Below are 23,266 nucleotides of genomic sequence, written 5' to 3'. Positions count from 1 at the left end.
GAATGTGGAGTAGGTGATTTGTCAGGGGAGTGTTTGCTCTGAGAACTCGCGAATCAATTTGCTGAGGCAAGGGCTTTTTGGTTGTCGAGGTTGAGATCACTTTCTATTACGGAAGAGTTACTGTCTTGCTTACCATCGTTGGATAATGACACCATGCTTAGGAACCAAATAAGCTACTTTTACTTTTACTAGTTTTACGTTTACAAAGAGTGCAGTCTCATTACTTCACTTTTGTACGCAGCTCATGGTGCATTTATTTTTGTTAAAATCTGCAACTGTTTTGTATGTAACAACCATCCTTGTCTAATAATTGCCTCCCAAGTTATCCATAATTGCATGGCAAACCACTTGGCAGGTAGGAGGCGAGAGCAAGCATCAGTAAACATCCCTTGTATGATTCATGTAAAAGGTATCAAACACGCATTATTACTTTGCAGTTAAATATTTAACATTTATTCCAACAGTTGAACATAATATCTAATTCAAACAATTCAGTATATTAATGAATATATATATAGAAAAATCAAATCAAAAAAACAAAAAAAAATAAAAAAAACTACCATATTATAACTATTATAAATATCCAAAATAAATTTCATATAATAAATATATTATATTAAAGGATAAATATACTTATATAAAATCTATTAGAACATGTATATGTATATGTATTGTGTGAGGGGTTGCTGGGAAGGCAGGACTCAAATGCAGAGTTCGATTAACAAAAGAAGAAAATTAAAAGGCCAACAGGCAAAAACACACACGAACAGGGGGAAAAAAGGCAGGCATGAAATATTGAGATGCACCTAGGAACCTAGGGTGTCACGGTGGCGTAGTGGTTAGCACTGTCGCCTCACAGCAAGAAGGTTCTGGGTTCAATTCCGCCCAGTGGCCTTTCTGTGTGGAGTCTGCATGTTCTCCCCATGTCTGCGTGGGTTCTCTCCGGGTTCTCCAGCTTCCTCCTACAGTCCAAAGTCCACATGCTCTGGGGATCAGGTTAATTGGGGACTTTAAATTGCCCGTAGATGTGTGAATGTGAGTGTGAATGGTATGTCTCTGTGTAGCCCTGCGATTGGCTGGCGACCAGTCCAGGGTGTACCCAGTCTCTCGCCCGAAGTTGGCTGGGATGGACTCCAGCCCCCCCGCGACCCTGTGGGCAGGATAAGCGGTTTGACGATGGATGGATGGATGGACCCAATCAGTGTGTTGAGGAAAGTCCATCTGCAAGGCCCCACAAATGAATTATTTTGGATAAAATGTCCCAGTTTTCATCTACGTCTCGGTTGTGTGTCCTCACACAGTCCTGTATGCGTCGCAGCTGGGTAGCGATGTTAAGCCTCGGCTTCTCTTTCACGCCGGTCCGTTGTCTGATTGTGAGGTCTGATCTGGGTCCAGCTGTTTTACCTCTAGTTTCTCCAGCAAGGTTCTTCTCTCGTACGAGTTCGGGTCGGGTCTACTTGGAAGGACGCTGCCGGTGGTCACTCTTGTTAGATGTCCTGACCAGAGTGCAGCGTAGGGCGGTGAAGGGCGAGCCCAAATCTCAATGTATTTTAGGATGCTGAAATTATAATGTCACTCATTAACTTTATCAGTGACTGGCTAACCGCTTCTTAGACCCGCCGCTTTGGGACCATGAGACATGAAGACAAGTGGAGAGGACCTGCAGGAAGAGCATATATTTTGCGCGGGTTTATAATCCATTTTTCAAAAACACAAATATTGACTATTTGTGAAATGTATTTATAATATAATAAACAAAAATGTATAATTTTCTTTTTTGGGGGGGTTCAGGTTGGGGCCATGCCCCCGTTGCCCTCTATGGACCAGCTCTCACTGGTTCACAGCATTTCTTTTTTAGCATTGGGAGGGGCTTAACACTGCTGAACACATTACCTGATAGAATGGACAAAGGTACTGCACTTTTAAATGGACATTTTCATTTTAAACCTCTACCAAACAGCGTATACAACCCTGAAGTACCACTTAAAGGCGTAACACTGCATTGGTGCCAGCCAACTAGCTACCCAAATAACCAATGTAGCGAAACATCGGAAGAAGAACATCGCAAGAAAAATTCAGAGGAATGGATAAAAAAGTGTTACATGTTAAAAAATGTTAAAAGTAAATTTGATCATTGTGTAACATCTCAACGCGCGTCACTTTTTATTGTCTTTTTTTAAGATTTTCTAAAGGAAATCCACGACTTACAGACTAAAAAGTTCCCAGCACAGTAAAAATTTCAGCTGTGTCCTTTTTTTTTGGTGCTAGATCACATTACCTCACTCTAGGGATCCTTACTACTGAACATATTCTGTTTATGTTTTTCCGTAGTAAAAGACAAATGTGTCTTCTGGTACCTCTTACATTACATCTCATTTAGCTTACGCTTTTATCCAAAGTGACTTATGTTGTGTTCAAAAATGAAGAAACGCCGGACGGACAGAGGTCATCGCTGATCACAAGGTTAAAATCAAATGTATTTAATAAAAGAGATGGCGTTGTGGTAAAAAGAACATCTCAGCTGAGGAGCCGCTGGTCTCAGCGACCAACAGGCCCCAGGTCAGTCCTTTGACCATCCCTAGTGCCCGTCTGTCGCCTCCACCAGTCAAACTCGAGAACAGTGGTTGCTACAGGTATTTATAACAATGCTTAAAGGTGTGAAAGTCAGTGTCCACACCTCTGGGAGTGGTCTTCTGGTGAGTTCAATGTAACTCGGGATTTCGAATGATGATTACATGCATGCATTCCAGTTGATTACATTACATCAAATACAATCATAACTGCATCGATATTATTCTATTACAGTTGCAGATTTACAGTGGTTTTACAATATTGTCATTACTTTATGGATTACACAGTTTCAGAATCATGGCTGTATTCTGGTGTACACTATATGCATTTTTATTAATTTTATGAACCGGATCGTTAATTTGTTTCTGATATCCTACACTTACAATAAGTGCATTCAACCATAGGGATACAAACTCAGAAGAGCAAGAAACATGAAACTGCAATTTCATCAAATAAAACAATTTACAATTGGCTATAGATAAGTGCCATTATGAGTACAATTTAAGTGCTACAATGTGTTAGTCTTTTAGTCAAGGTAGAGTCTGAAGAGGTGTGTCTTTCAGAAAAATCCCAGAGCATAAGCGATAACAAACGGTTTAATTTTGCCTCAATTCAACCTAATGAGAGCAACCAAACAAGGAGACCCTGTGAGTCCATTACTCTTCACGATATTCTTGGAACCTCTGGCTATTGCAATCAGGGCAGAAACAGACATTAAAGGGGCTTAACAAGGAGAAGTGGAACACAAAATGTTTATGTACGCAGATTACATTTTATTGCTGACCAGAGACCCTTTGACATCAATTCGTAAGGTTTTTTCTACAATTGCGTCAAAAATATCAGGATATAAAATAAATTGGTATAAATCAGAATGCATGTCAATATCGAAACCATTATCTCTATTAATATGGACCCTTTAATACAAAAAAGTTAAAGTTAGACAAATGGAAATTGATACATTTTGCCTAATGGCGAAAAATTAATATTATTAAGGTGGCGGTGGCTCCGCAATTGAACTACATTTCCATGATGTTTCCAGTAACTATCTCTGAAGGGATCTTTAAGGAATATAATCCTGTGATTTTTATGGAATACCAAAAAACCTAGAATCAGTTTGAAAAAGCTATTGGCTTCAAGAGAATCAAGAGAAAGAGAAGAGAAGAGAAGAGAAATATGGAATTATATAGTATAGAATTTGAAATGAAAAAGCAAGAATGGCACTGGGCAAATTCTGGACAACGTGGGTAAAAATGGATGACAATGAGATTAGGAAAAATGTACGGCAGGCGATCACATCGAATGTCGGCTGGGCTACAAGGGATGCAAGAAGGAAGTTCATCCATTATAAAAATGTACATTGGTATTATTTCCAACCTCATAAAAAGCATAAAATGGGATTACAGCAAGACAATAAATGTTAGAAATGTAATAAAGAAATTTGCACTTTTCTACATGCATTGTGGAAATGTTCTAGGGTGGCGCCTTTTTGGATAGCGGTTCTGCATTTCAGTATTTAGAAAGGTGGCTCAAGCGGCCTTTTCCAGTATCCCCAAGGCTTTTCTTACCAGGAGATAAATCGCTGATGCCACCAGGATTAACAAAAACGGAGATCAGGCTTTCATGTACGAGTTTCATTGTGGCAGCAAGGCTAATCCTGAGAAAATGGAAAAGCCTGCACACACGGTGGAGGAATTTGCACGTATAGGTAAAATCAGGCATGGGGGGATGATGGCATTACTAATTTTATTTATTTATTCATTATTATTGTTGGTTTGGTTGTTTTTTCATATTTTCTGCTAGTTTAAAAAATATATATTATGTAAGGTATTGCGATTCTCTATTGATTTCTGATGGTTATTCTTTGTGTGGGGTAGAAAGTTATACGGTATGTTTTAATATGAATAAAAGGATTTCCTCAAGTACACTTCTGCGGAGCAGACATTTGGAGGGAGACCAAACCTTTAGGGAGCTCACGAGGTCTGAATATCTAAACATTAGACCACCCGGCAAACTGGGGAATGCAAAGCAGGGGTATTTAGATCCTAATGCAAAACGTTTGGTATATGTTCACACCAGGAATGTTTGCAAGGTTTTATTTACATTCTAGGCCTGGTTTTCTTTAGTACGGAGCAAGTCCTTTGAATTCAAAAAGGAAATTGCTCTCATAAAGAGCCAGGGACGATGGTATGGGCCCCCTAAGTGCCCTGCATAGTGACACTGGGTCTTAAGATTCAAGTCATTCTCCAAGTAGACGGTTATGATGCATTAATGATGAATACTGTTAACAGCAGATACAAGTTTCCCACAATTTATTCTGGAAATCAATTGACTTCCTCCGTGGATCTTGATTGCAAACTCGGTTGCGATGGGATTGATAACAATTTAGTTACGGTACAGTTGATCACTCACAGCCTAGATATGCTTCAAACTGCTTCATAAGCTTGTGCCATTTGCTAATAAAAAAACAGTTGTAAAATGCAGAAAACCATGGAATTTGGCAAAAACAGCTGCAATTTAGAACTATTCAAGGTTTAACCTACCACTACAAGCGTTTATTTCCCAGCCACCAAGTCGAGTAAACAGAAATATACTTTCCAGCTGTTTTGGTTTAATTTACAGCGAAACAACTTATTTTCTCTGCTTTCTGTGTTGTTGTTTCTTTTTCATGTCAACTGTTAAAATTGTATTCATTCCCCAAATTAAATTGGAGACTTTTTTTCTGGTAACAAAATATGTTGAAAGCGTAAACTAAACTAAAACTAAACTAACTTCAAAAATTAAACATCAAAGACTCCTTATACCAAAGAAATACTACACTTTTTATTTGTTATAATTGCAAACTTTGCCAGCGTTTGAAGTTCAGTTTACAATGGGAAAACATAGACAAAAACTGTCTTTGCTGGGAAACCCCCCCACTAGATGCTATATTATTAGCTGGCGTTTTATTGATGGCAGTGGAAAAATGCAAAATCCCCCACGTGTGTTCAATTGGTTAGTAATAACAGCAAAGAGGGAATGCTGTGTGTTTTACAGTCTAAGAACTCACTACGGGGTAGTAGCCAGTGCTGATTCCTGTTGTTCAAAGACCTGACAAACTCAAATCCGTCAAATGTGGTTGGACCCTGCCAATAGACAATGTGCTTTGTGACATTATTTTATTTAGTAAGGCTTTTGGCTCTGACTTCTACTCTTCTATACTAAACTCCGTTGATCGTCAGATGCAATGTGCTGTGACCTGAAGACTCCAAGAAAGGCTTTTTGTATTTTACCTGCTGATAATTATGTACCAGGGCCCCACATTGACCCCTGGCGCAAAATAATATAGAAATACATAAACATAGTTTTTAAACATATCCTGGGCCCATGTCTACTGCGCATCAGAGTGTTGTGGGGGGCTTTTTCCCAACAAAACCAAGGATTTTAGGGGATCAGACTAAGTCAAGACTATATAACTGATTTGTGACAAGACAAAGACTTTTAGGAGTTTAAAGTAAATCAGAATCTAGACCAGAGTGTATCAATACTGAGACAAAACCAAGACTTTGAGCAGTTGAGACCAAGGCGAGTGCTTGTCAGAGTACTTCTGTGTGTTTTTGTGTGTAATTTAGTGAAATTCCTGCATTTGTAGTTTACTCGTCTTGAAATAAAATAGAGAGTTCTCTTTGTCTCATACCAAAGCAACCGCAAGCTAAAATGTGTTCTGCTTAGGGACAAATCCAAACCTACAAAAATTGAGACCAATTTTGATGTGTGTGTGCTTTTCCTCTGCTTTGGTTCAAAGGTTGCCTGTGATCACTCTTTTCATCTATTCTTTACATCTGTCTTGCCCGTTTTGTTTTAAAGGTCACATTGCCCAGACACACATGCACTGATTTTTAACTGATATTAGTTTCCTATCCCTCTTGACCCCTCATGGCCCATGGTTACTCTTTCATCCCAGTCACTGGTCTGCTATTTTCTCCCTCTAACAGTTATAACAGCTTGACGGAGGTGGAGGGATCCGAATTCAAGTCTCTCCGGCAACTGGAAATGCTCATGTTGCATGGCAACGACATTAGCACAGTCCATCCTGGGGCGTTTTACAGCCTGAGATCACTACAGGTAGAGTTTGTGTGTATGGTCCAATGGTACAACAAGTTAAAATAATGTATTGTTGATGGTGTCTTTGATATGTGTCTCACCCTACTGACTATTTACATCTGTTACTTTATCTGTCTCAAAGTCATAGCCGGAGCAATTTGTGGCAAAGTATGTAAAAGCAATAAACACCGTTGGTGCTGACGAACTCCACAGCGTATGTACCAAGAGAGCGAGATTAGATTTTCCCCTTTTAAGTCAATAATTAGTTACTTGTCGGTTGTTTGACTAAGAATGCAGTATTGTTGTGTCCAGATGGCTCCAATCAGAACCTAACTTTTTATTCTCAACAGGCGTAAAATACAAAAGAAATGGATTTGAAGCAATCCAAATTTGGTTTTGGTTGAGGCATTAACATATTTGAGGATAAAAAAGTCCCCAAAAAGATGGAATGATGACACAATGATAATAATGGTTGGGATCTCTATTGTAACGCAGACTGCTAATAGGGTCACCCGATGCACATTCAGTAACACAGTATGAAACGAAAGCAAGGATTAATCTATTTGACAGTTCATGCGGCCTAACCCACAGGGAAATTGCTTCTTTCTATGCAGTTCTGCACATATATTAGCCACTTTTAGCTAATTCCTTCCTGAGGCAACAGTGGTCCCGAACCTTTTTTACCTCACGGACCGGTTTCATGTCAAAAAATATTTCGCGGAGGGGGGCCTAGTAGTCGCGTGCTCTGTGTTACCGTGGTTGGCGAAACTGCCGTGCATGGTAAAAGGTCAAGAAAAACGCCTGGTGACGCGTGGGGAATCTGTCAGAGGGACGAGCGCACATAATTAGGAGAAAATCCGGTCAATTTTCAAAATAAAACATTTTTCTGAAAAAAAAATTATATAAGCTTTCTGTGGTGCGGCCCGGTACCAAACCGGTGGTTGGGGACCGCTGATCTAGAACACTACTAGCTAAGACAAACCGGGTGTTGACAATCAGTCCAACGTGAAAAAGGCTCATAATAAGCATATCAAACTTGTCTCAAACTTGTTTATTTTGTGTTAATTAACAAATGTCAGTATAACACTCACTATTTTTTTCACAGATCTTGAAGTTGAGTTACAACAAGCTGAAATCAGTAAACCCGGGTCTCTTTGAAGGCCTTATTGGTTTGATCCGTCTTCATCTGGACCACAACCTCATTGACTTTATAGAGCCGTACTCCTTCTCTGGCCTAAGCTCCTTAAAACTCCTGCAGCTGGAGGGTAACCTTCTCAAAGAGATCCACCCACATACCTTCATAACAGTGTCACTACTCGGAAGCTTTTGGACATCAGGACTCAAGTAAGAAATACAAAGGCGGTAGATATTTCTCTTAATTTGTCATATTTTCAAAACTCATGCAAATAGGAAATCTATTTTTACATATATAATGATGATAGTTTATTAAATTAATGACTTTACACGTGTCCTCCATTTAAAAGAAGCATATTCCCCAAATTGCTTCCAGGTATAAAATCGCTAAACCTGCACCGCATTCCTTATGAGTACTACAATACAGCTGTTTCCTTCCCTTCACATTGCATGCAAGAATAGGCATTATCCTCCTATCACCCTGCAGAGCAATAAGTGAATAAAATGATATTTTTTTTGTTTTAGACATTTACACCTGTCAGACAATCTGTTAGAGCAGCTTCCTGCCGCAATGCTGAAGACAGCTCCCCGGCTTGAGGTCCTATCTCTACACGGTAATCCCTGGACCTGTGACTGTCAGCTCCACTGGTTGATAGAATGGAGCTCCACCCATGAAGGTATAGGAAAGCATTTACGAATACTCAAATCTTCTCACATTACATTACATGTCATTTAGCTGACGCTTTTATCCAAAGCGACGTACAATAAGTGCATTCAACCATAGGGTACAAACTTAGAAGAACAAGAAACAAGAAAGTGCAATATCATCAAATAAGCCAATTTACAATTTGCTATAGATGAGTGGCGTTATAAGTACAATTTAAGTGCTACAATTTGTTAGTCTTTTAGTCGAGATAGAGTCTGAAGAGGTGTGTCTTTAGTTTGCGGCGAAAGATGTGATGGCTCTCTGCGGTCCTGGTGTCTTCAGAGAGCTCGTTCAACCATTTCGGAGCAAGGACAGCAAAGAGTCGTGATCTAGTCGAGTGTTTTGCTCTCATTGAGGGAGGGACGAGCAGTTTTGCAGATGCAGAGCAGAGAGTGCGGGTCGGGATGTAGGATTTGACCATGTCCTGGATGTAAGCTGGACCCGATCCATTCACAGCATGGTACGTGAGCACCAATGTTTTGAACTGGATGCGGGCGGCCACCGGTAGCCAGTGAAGAGAGCGGAGGAGTGGAGTAGTGTGGGATACATTAGAAAATTACTCTTAATTTCTTTGCTTCTGCGTTGCCAAAAAGTTCCATCTTAAAGCGGATGGCAAACAAAGGAATGACTTTAGGTAACAGTTCAAAGAGGAACTGAACACAATTAATTACACATTAAAGCTGTTAAATCTGTTATTTTGACTACCTGGGGTCGACTTCCAGCGGAAAAACGTAAGTTCTACATGTTATAACCTTATCAGTTTTATAAATCCACTATATATTCATTTTCTTTAGGTTAAGCTACACCAACCCCTGAGAAAGATATCTTAGCTTGTTATCAAACCGTGTGTCTCTATCGACCTGGCAAATGTGAGTCCCATATTCACTCTCTTTTAACTCATGGTGTCTACCAACTCACAAGGTAAATGTCCAATGTCTATTGATGCCAACTCAAAACAATACGGAAAGTTAACCAAAACAGCTAATATTTGCCATAAAGCTCAATACAGTTAACAGGGAGTTGCTGCCCCTTAATCAGTATAATTAAGAGTTACAGTATGTGTTACAGTATGTGTTTTGTCTCATTTGTCACTGCTTTGTTACATTTTTGTGAATAGCCTTTAACCAGTCCCACATGGTAGCTGTTGATAGGAACAGTACAGTTGATAATATATCAGCTTTTATGGCCTGCTTCATCGAAAAATAGGGTTATGCGACTGCCAGAAGTTTAATAGTGGATGCGTGAAACTCAAACTAATCAAATTGTATCCGCATATGCAAGCCAGATTTCTCTGGCTTTGGAAAAAAGATGAAAAAGATGGACTTTTTACTATCTCTTAATTGATTCCTTATTTTTTTTGCCTTGCCCGATCTTTAAGGACTGTTGTCTCTTTCCTATCAAATTTGCCTTTTCTTTCCTTCCAATTCCTCAGATTAATTCCATTGTGATTTATTGTCTTGTATTTTCTTGTTTCCCCATCTTTCTTCCAGGTGTTATAAAATGCAAGAAGGAACGTGGCTCAAGTGACACTTGCCCCCAGTGTTCCTCTCCTCAACCCCTGAATGAGACCCTTTTGCTAGGACTGACTCCAGCTCAGCTTACCTGTGAGCGGCCAGTTCTTCGCTCGGCCCTCAAACAATGGGACAATCCTGTGTGGGCGGCATCTGAATCGGAGCCTGACCTTCCATACACACGTGACTTTGAGAAGCCTTTGGGCCATTTGACCATCGTTCTCTCTGACAGCCATGGAAACAGTGCTCACGTGGCATGTGATGTGCGACACCCTGGAGACAGTTCACCCATCACTTGGACAGTAAATCCGCAGTCACCTGGCGAGTTGTCCGTCAATGTATCTCTAGTGACTGTCCTTGAGTGTGAAATTGATCGGGAGACATTGCAAAATCTATGGCAACTGGTTGCATATTACTATGAAAGCCCTGCTATTTTGGAGAGAGGTGGGCTAAAGGGAAATGCAAGCAGAGTAACCTATCAATATGTCCAAGCCGTGAATGACAATTCCCCATATTTCACAGAATTAAAAGGGTACTTGTTAGCAGAACCCTCATGGCTGCTTCAACCCAGAGTCACTTTGAGGCTCAACAGACAGCAGACAACAACCAAGAAACTGGTGATGGATTTCACTACGGTAATTACTAAGCACATCAACAGAGATAGAGGATCGGAAGATGCCCTTGAGATGTCCTGGGCTCTAATTCGCAGAGGGACAGCAGGAAGGGTCCAGACTGCACTCGAAGGATCAAAGGTCCATTTAGAGTGCATTGTTGTCACTTCAGATCCAGAGTTGAGAGTGGAGTGGATGCTTACAGATTTGTCCATTGTCAAAGACGCAACTGATAAAATTGAAATTTCTGAAAGAGGAGAACTTGTGATTTTAAATGCTACATTGTCAGACTCAGGCCTTTACCATTGTATGGTGCGGACCAAGGCCGGTGTGGACTTGATACCTCTGCGGCTCACCATCAAAGAACTGTCACTCACCCCAACAGCTTTAAATGGTCAGAAAATTGTAGTTGAAAAGGGACAATCTTTTTTTATCCCATGTGAGGTGACCTCCGTTAAGCCAAGTCAAACTATGTGGTACCTACCCAAAAACAAAATTCTTCTTCCAACGCAACAGACAAGACGGACAGAAGTGATGGAAAATGGGACTTTGGTGGTAAGGAGATTGACACAGGAAGATGCAGGGGAATACACCTGCCTGGCCTCAAATCTATATGGAGTTGACATGATATCACACCTGGTTGAAGTTACAGAAAGAGAAAACTCCCCACAGACTTCAAAAAAACAGATTTTGCCATTTGCTTCAGAGGAAGGAGAGGGTTCGGGGGGAGATTATCAGGAAATTATACGTTCTTTTGCTACACAGATCCCTAAGGCAGGAACTCCACAAAGGAATCATAACAGGGTTTCTAAGACGTCAAGGATTAAAGTTTCAAAGAGAAAACCCAATAAATCTGTGAAAGAATTAGATCCAAATCGGTGGGCAGACATTTTGGCTAAAGCTAATGCTAGACCAAGTGTTACTTTGCCCCCAGAGCAGTCCCTTCCAGAGCCCAGCACAGAAACTATCCAAACAAGTACTTCCAAACCGACAACAACAACTGCTACAGCAATTTCCATGGATGCTAACACCTTACCCCCTACTGCCACCCCTACTGATACCATGGAGGAACCAAATAGTTTTCCCACCAACACAAAATCTAAGACTGAAGCTTATTCTACAGAGAATAAAATATGTGACTCAGAGCGATCTGAAAGTCTGCCAGAGGTTCTACAACTTCTGCCTCCCAGAAGTACAGAACCAAGCCCCCACCGTGTTGGTGGGATGGCAGACACTGTAAAAGCAGTCACAGACCCTCTTGCTGTTGGAAATCGTCTGACAGTTGATCAGTCAGCAAGTAAGCAGTCTATAGAGGGTAAAAGGGAGGACATACTTGTTCCAGGTCAGACAAACAGAAGAAGGCCTCCTTACAGGCGTAGAAAACCCAAAATGAAAACATTCCGTCCACACGGACATCCCTTATATCATTCATCAAACAATCACCAAACAACCGTTCAACCAACAACCATCACCCCAACAACACCAACCACTACTACTACTACAACTACTACATCTACAACAACAACAACAACAACAGCAATACTTGTTCCAACCACAATGAAGAACCAAGACATCTTATCTGCTGAGTATGTGAAAGAGGAAGATAAAGGTGAATACTATGAAGAATATGAAAACAAGGATAGTGATGGAGATTTGAAGAGTGAAACCCCTCATGCCACAGATATTGAGAGCAGGACTGCCACATCACCAGCTAGAAAAAAAGATCTCGGTAGCTCTCCGCTTAATCCAAAATCAATTGTCAGGTCAAAGCTTGATAGGCCTCCACATCCAAATGAAAGACCTGTTGAAGAGAGGGAGACAGACACAATGAAGCTTACGGAATCTGAGAGCATGAAGACTATAATTGAAACTGATAAAAAGGGCAGGGACAATGAAAATCTTGGAGAGAGTGGAATGGAGGTAATACGAGCAATGGAAAGGGAAGAAAACATCAACATCAACACCAAAGGCAGATTGAAAGGCACAGAAAAATATGATAAGGATCAGGTTACAGAGGATTACAATACAGGGGATAACATCCAGTTAACCACAACAATTAGACCAAAACCTAACACACAACCTTCACCAGAAGAAAATATACCCATCCATGCAAGAACTACTTCCACTTTAAATTCAGCAAGAAGTAGAGAAAAAGAACTCAAACAGAAAGAGGATAAAGATGCCAACAAGCCAAAAGTGAAGACTAAGATCCACAGTTTCCAAGTCGTGGAGCCAGTTCACCCCTGGCTCCATCAGCTCAAACAGGGAGTCGGACAAACTCCTGCTTCCAGGACAAACCAAGACAGAAACACAGCAAAGCAAGGCAAAGTGAACCCGGGTGGACATTCCCAGCCTCCCAAAGTCCCCCCCACCTCCCGGTGGCCTTTACACCATCCTTACTACCCACTCTACCCTGGCCAAAGTTCAATTCCTCATACAAGGCATGGTAAGAAAGTTGTGGTGTAAAAATACACTTTTGAAATAAGATGATGACCAAAGGTGACAGGTCGAAGTAGGTAGTAAATAAAGAACAAAACATGTATAATAAATATAGTGTGAATAAAATATTATAACATTATCTTTGATTGGTATTATATAATGATGAATCTCTCTAATACTGTTTGGAGTGCATATATGTTTATTTGACAGAATTATTGTTCTTTAGGTCCTGGCACCCACCCTGCACCTACGCACCAACCCTGGGCTCTCCCCCATCCCTGGGCTCAAAACCTGGTTGTCACAAACCGACCAGAAGTTGTCGCAGAAACTGTGAAGCCCGCACCTACGCTCTCTGGAAAAACACTCTCCAATCCCCATCTGTCACAGCACCAACATCAAAATCACCATGTTGATGGCAGGACCCAAACCAGAGACCAACTTTTTCTATCAAGGTTGAGGAACAGATACAGACAGGTAGGATAAATGGTTGTTTTAGTTTTTATACGGCCAATCTTATTGTGCATCTTAATGTTCACAAAGTGAGTAAGCAAAATAGTGCTTTGATAACACACCCCTTAAACCCAGACTGGCCAATTGTACCATAGCTTCAGGCAGCTCTAACCAGTTTCTGACAACTAACCCACTGTTCACCACAGGATCACTTGCAATTATTTTTTATTTTTACCATGTTGAGGCTGTTCTTTCATGTCAAGCTAGTCATAGTCAAATGTATCTAATGGAGATACTTGTTACCCAGAGAGTTTGGAAGGCAATACATATTTCCCAAACGTAACTATTCCACGTAAAAACCTGCAGAGCTAACCAAGGCAGAGTATGTTAGTCCATGATTAACCAGAGTCAGCACTGCTATGCTAGCTGCTGAAGGTATACTGAATGTATACACATAGCGCTTTTGCTTTTTAATAATTGTTATAGTGAATTACGTCCTACCCGGCTTTACAGGAAAAGGGTTGTTAATTCCTACGTTTTCTCCCTTGAATGCCAGAATGCAGACTTCCTTATGTGTTGAACCTGTTTCACTGCTGAATCAGTTTGAAATACTGGATATACCCTGAAAACAAATCGCAAATTACAAATTTGCCCCAGAGGGCTTTACAGTCTCCTCTGTCCCAAAACCCTCACACCAGCACAGGAAAAACTCCACCTAAAAATTAAAAACCCGGGATTTTTGATGACGAAAATAATGAACCAGCTCTCAGAGATGCGATTTATTTTCAGGTACATGGGTTAGTATTATAATAATTGATTACTTTTATTTTTCCAGGCTCAGCTCGAACGCATCACTCAGCTGGGGAGGATTGTGACACCTAAACCTCGCATTGACTACCACAATCCTCCATCTCCACATCAACCCTATATCCGGAAGCAATCAGCACCCACTGCTTCTTACACTCACAAGCCGCAATCTTTGAGCCCTGCTAAACCTTCATCATTATCATTTTCTGGGTTAATTTCAACCCCTCGTCCTACCCAGCCCACCTCTGGGGTGCTTTATGGAGGTCGGTGGCCTGTTGGAGGTAAGGGCCCATTTGAAAGGATACAAGCAATGTATTTAGAATTGTGCAATATATTTTTATACAGTGATAATGAAATACTTCTTTGTAGCTGGACAAGTTAGCTCTCGGTGGCCCACAGCTGTGCCTCCTTACCCATGGGTGTTGGGAGCTGGAAGTGGTGGGCTCAAGCCCCGTATTACCACTGTGACCACCGCTAGCGTGTCAGTACTGGCGGAGAGTGATGTGTTCCTGCACTGCAAAGCAACAGGGAATTCAGAACCCAGCATTGCATGGACCAAAGTCTCCACAGGTGACAAAAGAGGGCGAGAGAAAACAAGCTGAAATTCAAATGAAATTGTTAATCTTGGGTTTGCCTGCCGAGTTGTCTATGTAGATACTATCACTTTGTACATTCAGAGAGAGACACATTTTCAAATGAGGAATAATCATGACAATTACCATCCAGAGTTCAAACCTCTAAGTATCAGTTTCTTTGTCCCCCCCCCCCCCCCATCCCCCTCAGGTGCCACCATAACTGCCAACAGCAAGCATGGCCCCCGTTTTGAAGTCTTAAAGAATGGAACTTTTGTTATTAGAAGCATCCAGCTCCAGGATCGAGGCCAGTACCTCTGCACGGCCCAGAACAGCTTTGGATCAGATCGCATGGTCATCACCTTAGCTGTGCAGACTGAGGCTCCAAAGATCCATCCGCCTAAGTCCACAGAGATAGCCGTCTACTTGGGGAAAAGTATGACTCTAGACTGCCTTGCTTCGGGTAAACCACCTGCCCAAATTTCCTGGATTCTTCCAGACAGGACTTTTGTGCGGGAAGTCGGGACTATTCACACTCCCCTTTCTCCAATGTCTCTGCTTCAAAACGGAACATTGCAAATTCACTCTCTAAATTTCTCCAGCAAAGGGGACTATAAATGTATCGCAAGCAATGCAGCAGGTGCTGATACCGTCACTTATCATCTCCACGTGGCCGCTCTGCCGCCAAGCATCAGTGAACCAGCAATGGATACCATGATCATTCAGCCAGGTATAGTATAGAACTTTAACATTCCTAAACTTCCCAATACAGAATGTTTGGTCTCGCCGGTAATGAAAGACGATACATAATTTGTCAATCATTTCAATCTAAACTGGAAAAAAATCCCATTCAACCAGGCAGGAGTGTGTATGTTCACTGCTCTGTGAAGGGCGAACCGGTGCCTGCTCTGAAATGGATGCTCCCGGGGGGCGGCCATGTAAAACCGTCACAGTTTCTTGGTCGCAGGCTGTTTGTCTTCCCCAATGGGACGCTGTATGTGAAGAATATTATACCAGCTGATACAGGGAGGTGAGATGTGTATTGATATTACTCATGATTTTCTCTTTCTGGTCAAATCTTTAGTTAAACATTTATACTGTTTCATAAGATATGGTTTCTGGTTTTAGTAGACTTTCCTGGCAATCGGAATGTATTTTTAATCATCTAATCCCTTCAAATTATCTTCTTAATCAAGGTCTGAATTCCCTCTAAAGCTTTATGGGTAAGGGTTATCATAATGCTTTGATTATTGACTAAATAGGATCCCCATCAGCCTCACAAAGATGCATTTGTAATTAGGACTTACCAAATGTAATTTATTTTTATTTGACTTTCCTTTCATTACATTGTAAGTCAAGGTTGTGTAGCACAGTATTACTGCCCCACGTAATAGAAATGTATAATTCAACTCAAAGTTTTCAGGTAATTTTGAAAATTGTACCATAGCTCTGAGCTCACCAGGCTGCTGTCAATCTTCCCACAGGTATGAGTGTTTGGCCACTAATGCTGTAGGCATGGCCAAAAGATCTGTCCAGCTGGAGCTGAGCGCAGATACCCCCTCTTTCTCCCGCCAGCCTCCACCTCCTCTTTCCATCCCTTCAACTCAACGCCATGGGGTGCCATCGCAACAGCACTCTGTCTCAGCTATGTACGGTTCTGCTGTGTACCTCCACTGTCCTGAGTCTACTGGATCCACAATAGGGACCATCTGGCAGCTTCCCTCCAAGACCATCATGGATCATCGATACAGGTTACATACCTTTGTACACATATAAATCTTCAAAATACTGACTGTTATAAAAATAATATTTTTGTTTTCATTGAAATTTGTTCTTCTGTCTGCCTGCAGTCCGGATAGACCAATTAAAGTGTTCCAGAATGGGACTCTGAGGATACTTCAGCTAACTGAGCTAGATGGTGGAAATTATCTGTGTGTCTTTCAGAGACCCAATGGGGAGGACATGGAGCTCTTCCAAGTATGAACAGAGCAGGCTTTAGCCAGCCTTCTATTAGTGTTTGGTTAATTTCCTTCTTTGTCATTCAGTATCCCTTCTTTGTTAATGCGTGTCAAAGTCAAGCTAAAGATGTCTAACATGTCAAGAATCATGTCCTTCCTCAATTAAGAGAATGCTTTTAATTTGTGTGGGCAAAATCTGTAAAAGTGGGTCATTAAATGATCAATACTCTGTATTTCCCAAGCTTTCACTGATGTATTTTATCTTATTTATTCATATATTCACTTCATCAGGTGGATGTGTTAATGACCCCTCCTAGAATTGAACAAGTGAGGACTGCACAAACCAAGGTCACCTTTGGAGAAAATTTCCAGGTATTTTTGTGAGCTAGCGCAAATTTGACCTAACATAGGATGGTCGTTGTTGATTTTAGATTTTTAAGATGTTTACAAATACATTTGATTCTATAATAAGATATGCGTCTCATATTCCAAAGTTATATACGTGATCCATGGAAACCTGTGAGGCAGGAAAGCACAACGACTCGGGAAAGAGGCAAAGTTAATCATGTGTATTAATGAGACACAAATGCATGAAGACAGAGAGAGTGAAGAGGAGATATGATCTTAAGAAGTGCCCCACAATTCCAGGACTGCAGCGCTGTCTATAAGTATCTTTAGTTCAAGACAAAATTCAATGACTTGACAAAATGAGAAAAAATATATTTTTTAAACTTTTCAGCAAAGGTAAAATACATTTCCCAAACTTTATAGACCGTACAGTCTGTAAGTTTCTGCGATATTATTTGATAACATCGGCCAAAGGAAGCATATATTTATAAGGTAAATAAAATCGGTCCAAGCACAGAACTCTGGTGGTCATTGAGGATTGACCATTTACAAACACTAACTGGGATTGATCCCATAAATGCAACTTAAATCAGCAGAATGCGGTTCCTTTAATATAATTCAAATGTTTCATGGACGGTGGTACGTGTCCTATCAACAGAGACAGATAATATCCACTAAAGACGTGCTAACTAAAGGAAAAACTTCCTTAAGCAGCCTAGTCGGACTCCCAAGAGACAGGTAGAAGATTTAGACACAGAAATTGTAGAAGTCAGATGATCAACACTGGTTGAAGGCAGGAGACCATACATTTTCTCTCTAGTTAAAATCGTATCATTAAAGAAGTTCAGGAAGTTGTTACTACTGAGGTCCAAAGGAATACATGGCTTGACAGAGATCTGAATCTCTGTCAGTCTGGCTACAGTGCTGAAGAGAAACCTGGGGTTGTTTTCATTTTTCTCTATTAACGATGAGTAATAAGATGCTCTTGCAGTTCTATCCCGATACCATACAGCAGATCCAGGTCAAGGGTGTGATTAAAACAATAATTAGGTTTTTGTACACTCTGAAATAAACCATTTAAATCTAACAACAAGAGAAACGGAGTACCAAGGCCGTCGCTATTGACATCCACATGAATATTAAAATCACCTCATTACTTTGTCCGTTTTAAGGACCAAACTCTGAAAATTCAGATAGAATTTCTGAATAAGCACCTGAGGCCCTGTATACTACAACAAAGAGAACCCGCTGCATTGTTTTCCAGACTGGATGCAAGGAGAACCAGGCTTATGTGTTATAATCCAGTTTAGGTTTAAGGTCAATAATAGCTGCTACTCCACCTCAATGTGATATCATGACTTGGTGTCAGGGATGCGGGGAGGCAGGACTCAAATGCAGAGTTTTCGAAACACAAAAAGACTTTAATAGTCAAAAATACCAAAAAAGCAAGAAGCCCAGGGGGCAAAAACACACACAGGAACCAGGGCAAAAAACGCCGGCAGGAACTAGGAACATCCGGGACAATAGACAAGTGACAAGAGACACACACAGGTTAAATACACTAGGGAGGTGCAGGTGATTGGACACAGGTGGAAACAATCTGACAATCACAGGGGATGACAGGACAAGGCAGGAAGTGAAGTTACCCAGGAAGACAAGAAGCAGAAACTACAAAATAAGACAGGAAATAAAACCACACCGTGACACTTGGAGGGGTCGCTTCATTTAAGGTGACATATTCTCCATTTGACAGCCACGTTTCAGTAAGACAAAATAGATCAACATGGTGATCTGATATTATTTAATTGACTAAATCAGCTTTAGTTGATAGAAATTAAATTATAATATTTAATAGTCCACCTTTATCTCTCCTATTTTGTTGGACTGTTGCATTATTGGTTTTAACTTTGATTAAGTTATTTAGGTAAACTCCTCGGTTGTTTACCTTTGATACAAATAACTTTAGTGGCCGTGGGGCGGACACGGTATAGGGTCAATAATTGTTTAGGTCCACAACTCTAAACCAATTTAAATAATAGAATAAGCACCGCTAACCAATGAGATCTTTAGGTAGAAATTAGGCTAGAATAATCCTTTCATTCAAATTCATACACTCATTTTTCTTTGTTTCCCTTTTCAGGTGGACTGTGTTGCAACAGGCCTTCCTGACCCAGAAGTTTCTTGGAGTCTCCCAGATGGAACTTTAATCAACAATGCCCTCCAATCAGATGACAGTGGCCTTCGCAACCGCCGTTATGTTATTTTTGGCAACGGGACTTTACTTCTACAGCAAATGGGCAAAAGAGACGAGGGGGACTACACTTGTTTTGCCAAAAACAAACTTGGCAAGGATGAAAAAAAAGTGAGTGTCAAAGTGGGGCCGAACGCTCCAAAAATTTACCCAAAATCACCAGCACTGGTTACGGTTAAGTTAGGAGAATCAGCTCAGTTGAGTTGTCAAGCAACAGGTGAACCTGTACCAAAGATCATCTGGATCTCACCCACGAATGATGTGATATCTTTCTCATCAGAAAAATTTCAGGTAATGGATGATGGGATGTTAGTGGTGAAAAAGGTCGTACTGGCCGACGAAGGAAAATATGCATGTGTGGCACAGAATTCTGCTGGTGATGATGTCAAAAACATGAAACTAGAAGCTGAACTCCAGGAACCTTTTATTAATGGCTTGAAAGGGAGGAGTACCACAAAGGCTTTAGCTGTTTCTTATCAGACAACGCTTCTGGATTGCACAGTGGAAGGGAAACCCAAACCAAGAGTCTCATGGGTCACTCCTTATGGACATTCGCTCCCATCACTTTACCAGGGTGGTCGCTTCGAAGTCCACCGGAATGGGAGCTTGGAGCTGAGAGGAGTGAGGAAAACCGACGAAGGGAGGTACATGTGTCTGGCCCAAAACAATCTGGGTGAAGCCTCTCTTTTGGTTGAATTAGATGTTTCATCTATAGCAGAGAAACCAAGTTTTGCTGTTCCCAATATTGAAATCTTACCAATAAAGCAAGATGTTGGGGAATTGTTTCTGGAGTGCTCAGCTCGTGGCAAGCCAAACCCAGAGTTTGCATGGGTTCTACCCAATGGGGCAATGTTAATGCCTGGCGTTAGACTCCAACGCTTCACACATCATCTGGGTAATGGCACTCTAAGGATTTATCGACCAGTTGCAAGTGATAAGGGAGTGTACCGGTGCCTGGCAAAAAATGTGGCAGGACAAGCAGAGAAACGTTATGCGCTGGAGTCGGGCAGGAAGCCAGTGATCAGAGGATCTACAGGTATGTTTGATGTTCATCTCGAAATAATAATACAGAAATCACCTTAGTTTGGTCAAGTTAAGGATTTGTGTTTTCCCCTTGGTTTGGTTTATTCAACAAGGAAAAAATTTAAATGATTCAAAGTGCATCACTAAAAGTGAAAGCATTTAATCACCTGATTGATTCAACGTATTAGGCGGGAGCCAAAGACTTTATAAAATATACAGATAGTGTCTTTCACCCAGAAGTTCACCCTTGTCACAGTTTTCCATCTTGGCAGACAACATTTGTTAAAAATATTCCATGAAACCTTTATATAATTTAAAACAGATATAAATATGAATCCCCAAATATTTAACCATTGGCGTCTATAGGAACTGACCTTTGGAGCGAGCCTCAAGAGGTCATTTGAACTGCATTTTTTTTTTAGCACATTCACATTGGCTTCCTTTCTTAGCAAGAAAGTCCCGAAGAGAGTCTTTCTTTCCAGATTCCAGAACAACTCCCAATTTTCTTTTAATGGGTTTTGTGCCCAATCCCAATTGGCACCCTTACACACTCACAGACTTTGAGGCTTGCTCCGGCCAGCTCCTTGAGGTAGGGCTGTCCCGTTGTTTAATCGCTGAGTGTTTGTGGGCTGTCAGGAAGACATTTTGAGATATTTATGAACACTTTCCTTCCTACTCGTGAGCCCAAGAGAATTACCCACAAGTCATTTCAATGTGACCTCAAAAAAGTGAAAGCATAGAGGAGGTGTGAAAAAAGGTAAATAAAGGATGGCACAAGTGTGTTATAGGTGTGCACACTGTCATAATAAAATTAATACATAAAAACATTTAAGTTTGAAGATGGAGAAAAAAAAGACAGGAAATCACACAATATTTATTAACTTATTCATTTTGTCATCGAAGCAATTTTGGAGAAAGAAAACGTAAAACAAGATTTAAAATTCGCCTCTCATCTCACAAGGAAAAGCCTGAAAGACGTTTAAATCAGAGCATAAAAAGTATTAAATAAATACCCTCAATTTTAAATCATATTTTTTAAGTTGTCTGGGTGACGTGACATGTGAAAACAAAGTGCGGTCCCATTCATATTTATACCATTTAAAGCCCTCACAGACTCACACTCAGTTACTGCTGACATCAGTCCAGTCCCTCAGGGTTCAGGGCTTGCGATTTAGGGGGAGTTAGGATTTGGCCTTGGTGTGGGTGTTTTGGTCAGTAGTATGATTTGTTTGTTCAGATCTGCCAAAGGGGAAAATAAATCAAAGTAAAAAGTCAAAGTGATCAATCAAAGTGATGGGAAATTTGACCAGAGTTCTCAGGTATGTGAGATTACTGCAGGAAATTGACTTACTGTTGTAACTTTGCTTTTCCAGGTGGTATGAAGATCACGTACGGCCTTAATCTCAATTTGCCCTGCACGGTGGATAGCTGGCCGCAGGCATCAATCATATGGACACTACCAAATGGTCTTGTTTTGGACAAACCTCAATCCATTGGCCGAGTATTTCTATTTCCAAATGGGACCCTGCAACTCAGGAAGGTTGCCACTTTTGACAAGGGAACATACATCTGTAAAGCCTCCAACTCTTTTGGCTCTACAACTCTATCATACCCAGTTGCAGTGATGGTTTTTCCACCACAAATAACTAATACGTTGACCTCAATTACAAGGGCCAACCGGGGATCACCAGTGAAGTTAAATTGTGTTGCAACTGGTATTCCCAAGCCGGATATTTCATGGACGTTGCCTGGACGCACAACACTGGTTCCACATAACCGGTTCACGGTGGAGGGGGGGATTCACATGACAGAAGAGGGCAGTCTGGTCATACAGAACACAATGCTAATGAACTCTGGCATTTACAAATGCAATGCTAAAAACACACTCGGCACAGACTTTAAATCTACTTACCTACAAGTAGTCTGATTGACAATTACAGTTGTTGTTTTGGGAAAATGTCACAGTAGAATTAGGTACGAATGAGGACATCTTTATCAGGATTTCAATATTTTGCATAATCGATACTCTGGAGAGAGACCTACAGGCTGACTGGAAGCTTGGCTTGAGACAGCTTACAAAGCAGGTTCCACTAAATTAACATTGCAAATGTTTCAAATAATATTCACCTTTATGATTTCTATGGTGGTGGCTGATTATGGTGCGAATCTGGCTGAAGGCAAATAATTATGCATTTTAGACCTTGAAGTGTATTTTAAATTTTCAAAAAGCCGTATTAACTCACTGCTGAAAGGTTTTCCTTGTGGCTTTACCCTGTAGACCCCTTTCACATTCCCAAAACAAAATTATAATTTCTGAAGTTTAACCTCACAGTACAATTTTACGATGACACTGATTGTTGTGCAAATAACCAACTTACGGTTCTTGATATATCTGAATATAATTTTGACCCCTTATACAATTATGAATTTGAGTCTGCTAGTAGAGTTTAAATTGTGTTTTTGCAGCTGTAAAATATTGGTAAATTGCTTCAATTGCTCACATAAGCAGTGATGAGTATCCATCCATCCATCCATCGTCAAACCGCTTATCCTGCACACAGGGTCGCGGGGGTGCTGGAGTCTATCCCAGCCAACTTCGGGCGAGAGACGGGGTACACCCTGGACTGGTCGCCAGCCAATCGCAGGGAAGTGCAGTGATGAGTAGAGTAATAGAATTCTTGAACATGGGTATATCATCAGCCATTCTACTTATGTGGTGAAGTGGCCAATTTAATTAACTCTTTTCTATAAGGACACAAATGCCCCGGACCCTATTGCTGCTCTATAATGTGTATCAGAATATGG

At 40.9% G+C, this 23,266-nt stretch overlaps 1 protein-coding gene across 3 annotated transcripts in view; it reads left to right on the top strand.

The window, feature by feature from the left end:
• The window catches only part of LOC120818069 (matrix-remodeling-associated protein 5), a 28,406-nt gene extending 5,441 nt beyond the window's left edge, over window positions 1-22,965 (top strand). For 2 of the 3 annotated variants that reach the window (XM_040174827.2, XM_078101546.1), the window contains exons 4-17: window positions 6,543-6,672; window positions 7,757-7,995; window positions 8,311-8,462; window positions 9,982-13,059; window positions 13,279-13,526; window positions 14,338-14,590; window positions 14,679-14,879; window positions 15,093-15,611; window positions 15,740-15,911; window positions 16,366-16,632; window positions 16,732-16,858; window positions 17,131-17,211; window positions 19,328-20,474; window positions 21,835-22,965. In XM_040174827.2, coding sequence (XP_040030761.2) covers window positions 6,543-6,672; window positions 7,757-7,995; window positions 8,311-8,462; window positions 9,982-13,059; window positions 13,279-13,526; window positions 14,338-14,590; window positions 14,679-14,879; window positions 15,093-15,611; window positions 15,740-15,911; window positions 16,366-16,632; window positions 16,732-16,858; window positions 17,131-17,211; window positions 19,328-20,474; window positions 21,835-22,388 — 7,168 coding nt within the window. In that variant the 3' untranslated portion in view covers window positions 22,389-22,965. The remainder of the gene's footprint in view (window positions 1-6,542; window positions 6,673-7,756; window positions 7,996-8,310; window positions 8,463-9,981; window positions 13,060-13,278; window positions 13,527-14,337; window positions 14,591-14,678; window positions 14,880-15,092; window positions 15,612-15,739; window positions 15,912-16,365; window positions 16,633-16,731; window positions 16,859-17,130; window positions 17,212-19,327; window positions 20,475-21,834) is intronic. The other variant, XM_078101547.1, reaches the window with a different exon arrangement.
• Window positions 22,966-23,266: the final 301 nt, after the last annotated feature.

This window comes from Gasterosteus aculeatus, chromosome 4, assembly GCF_964276395.1.
Source record: "Gasterosteus aculeatus chromosome 4, fGasAcu3.hap1.1, whole genome shotgun sequence".
In the NCBI taxonomy this organism is placed as follows: domain Eukaryota; kingdom Metazoa; phylum Chordata; class Actinopteri; order Perciformes; family Gasterosteidae; genus Gasterosteus; species Gasterosteus aculeatus.
Note: the sequence above shows the minus strand (reverse complement) of the source record. Positions and strands in the feature narration are given on the sequence as shown.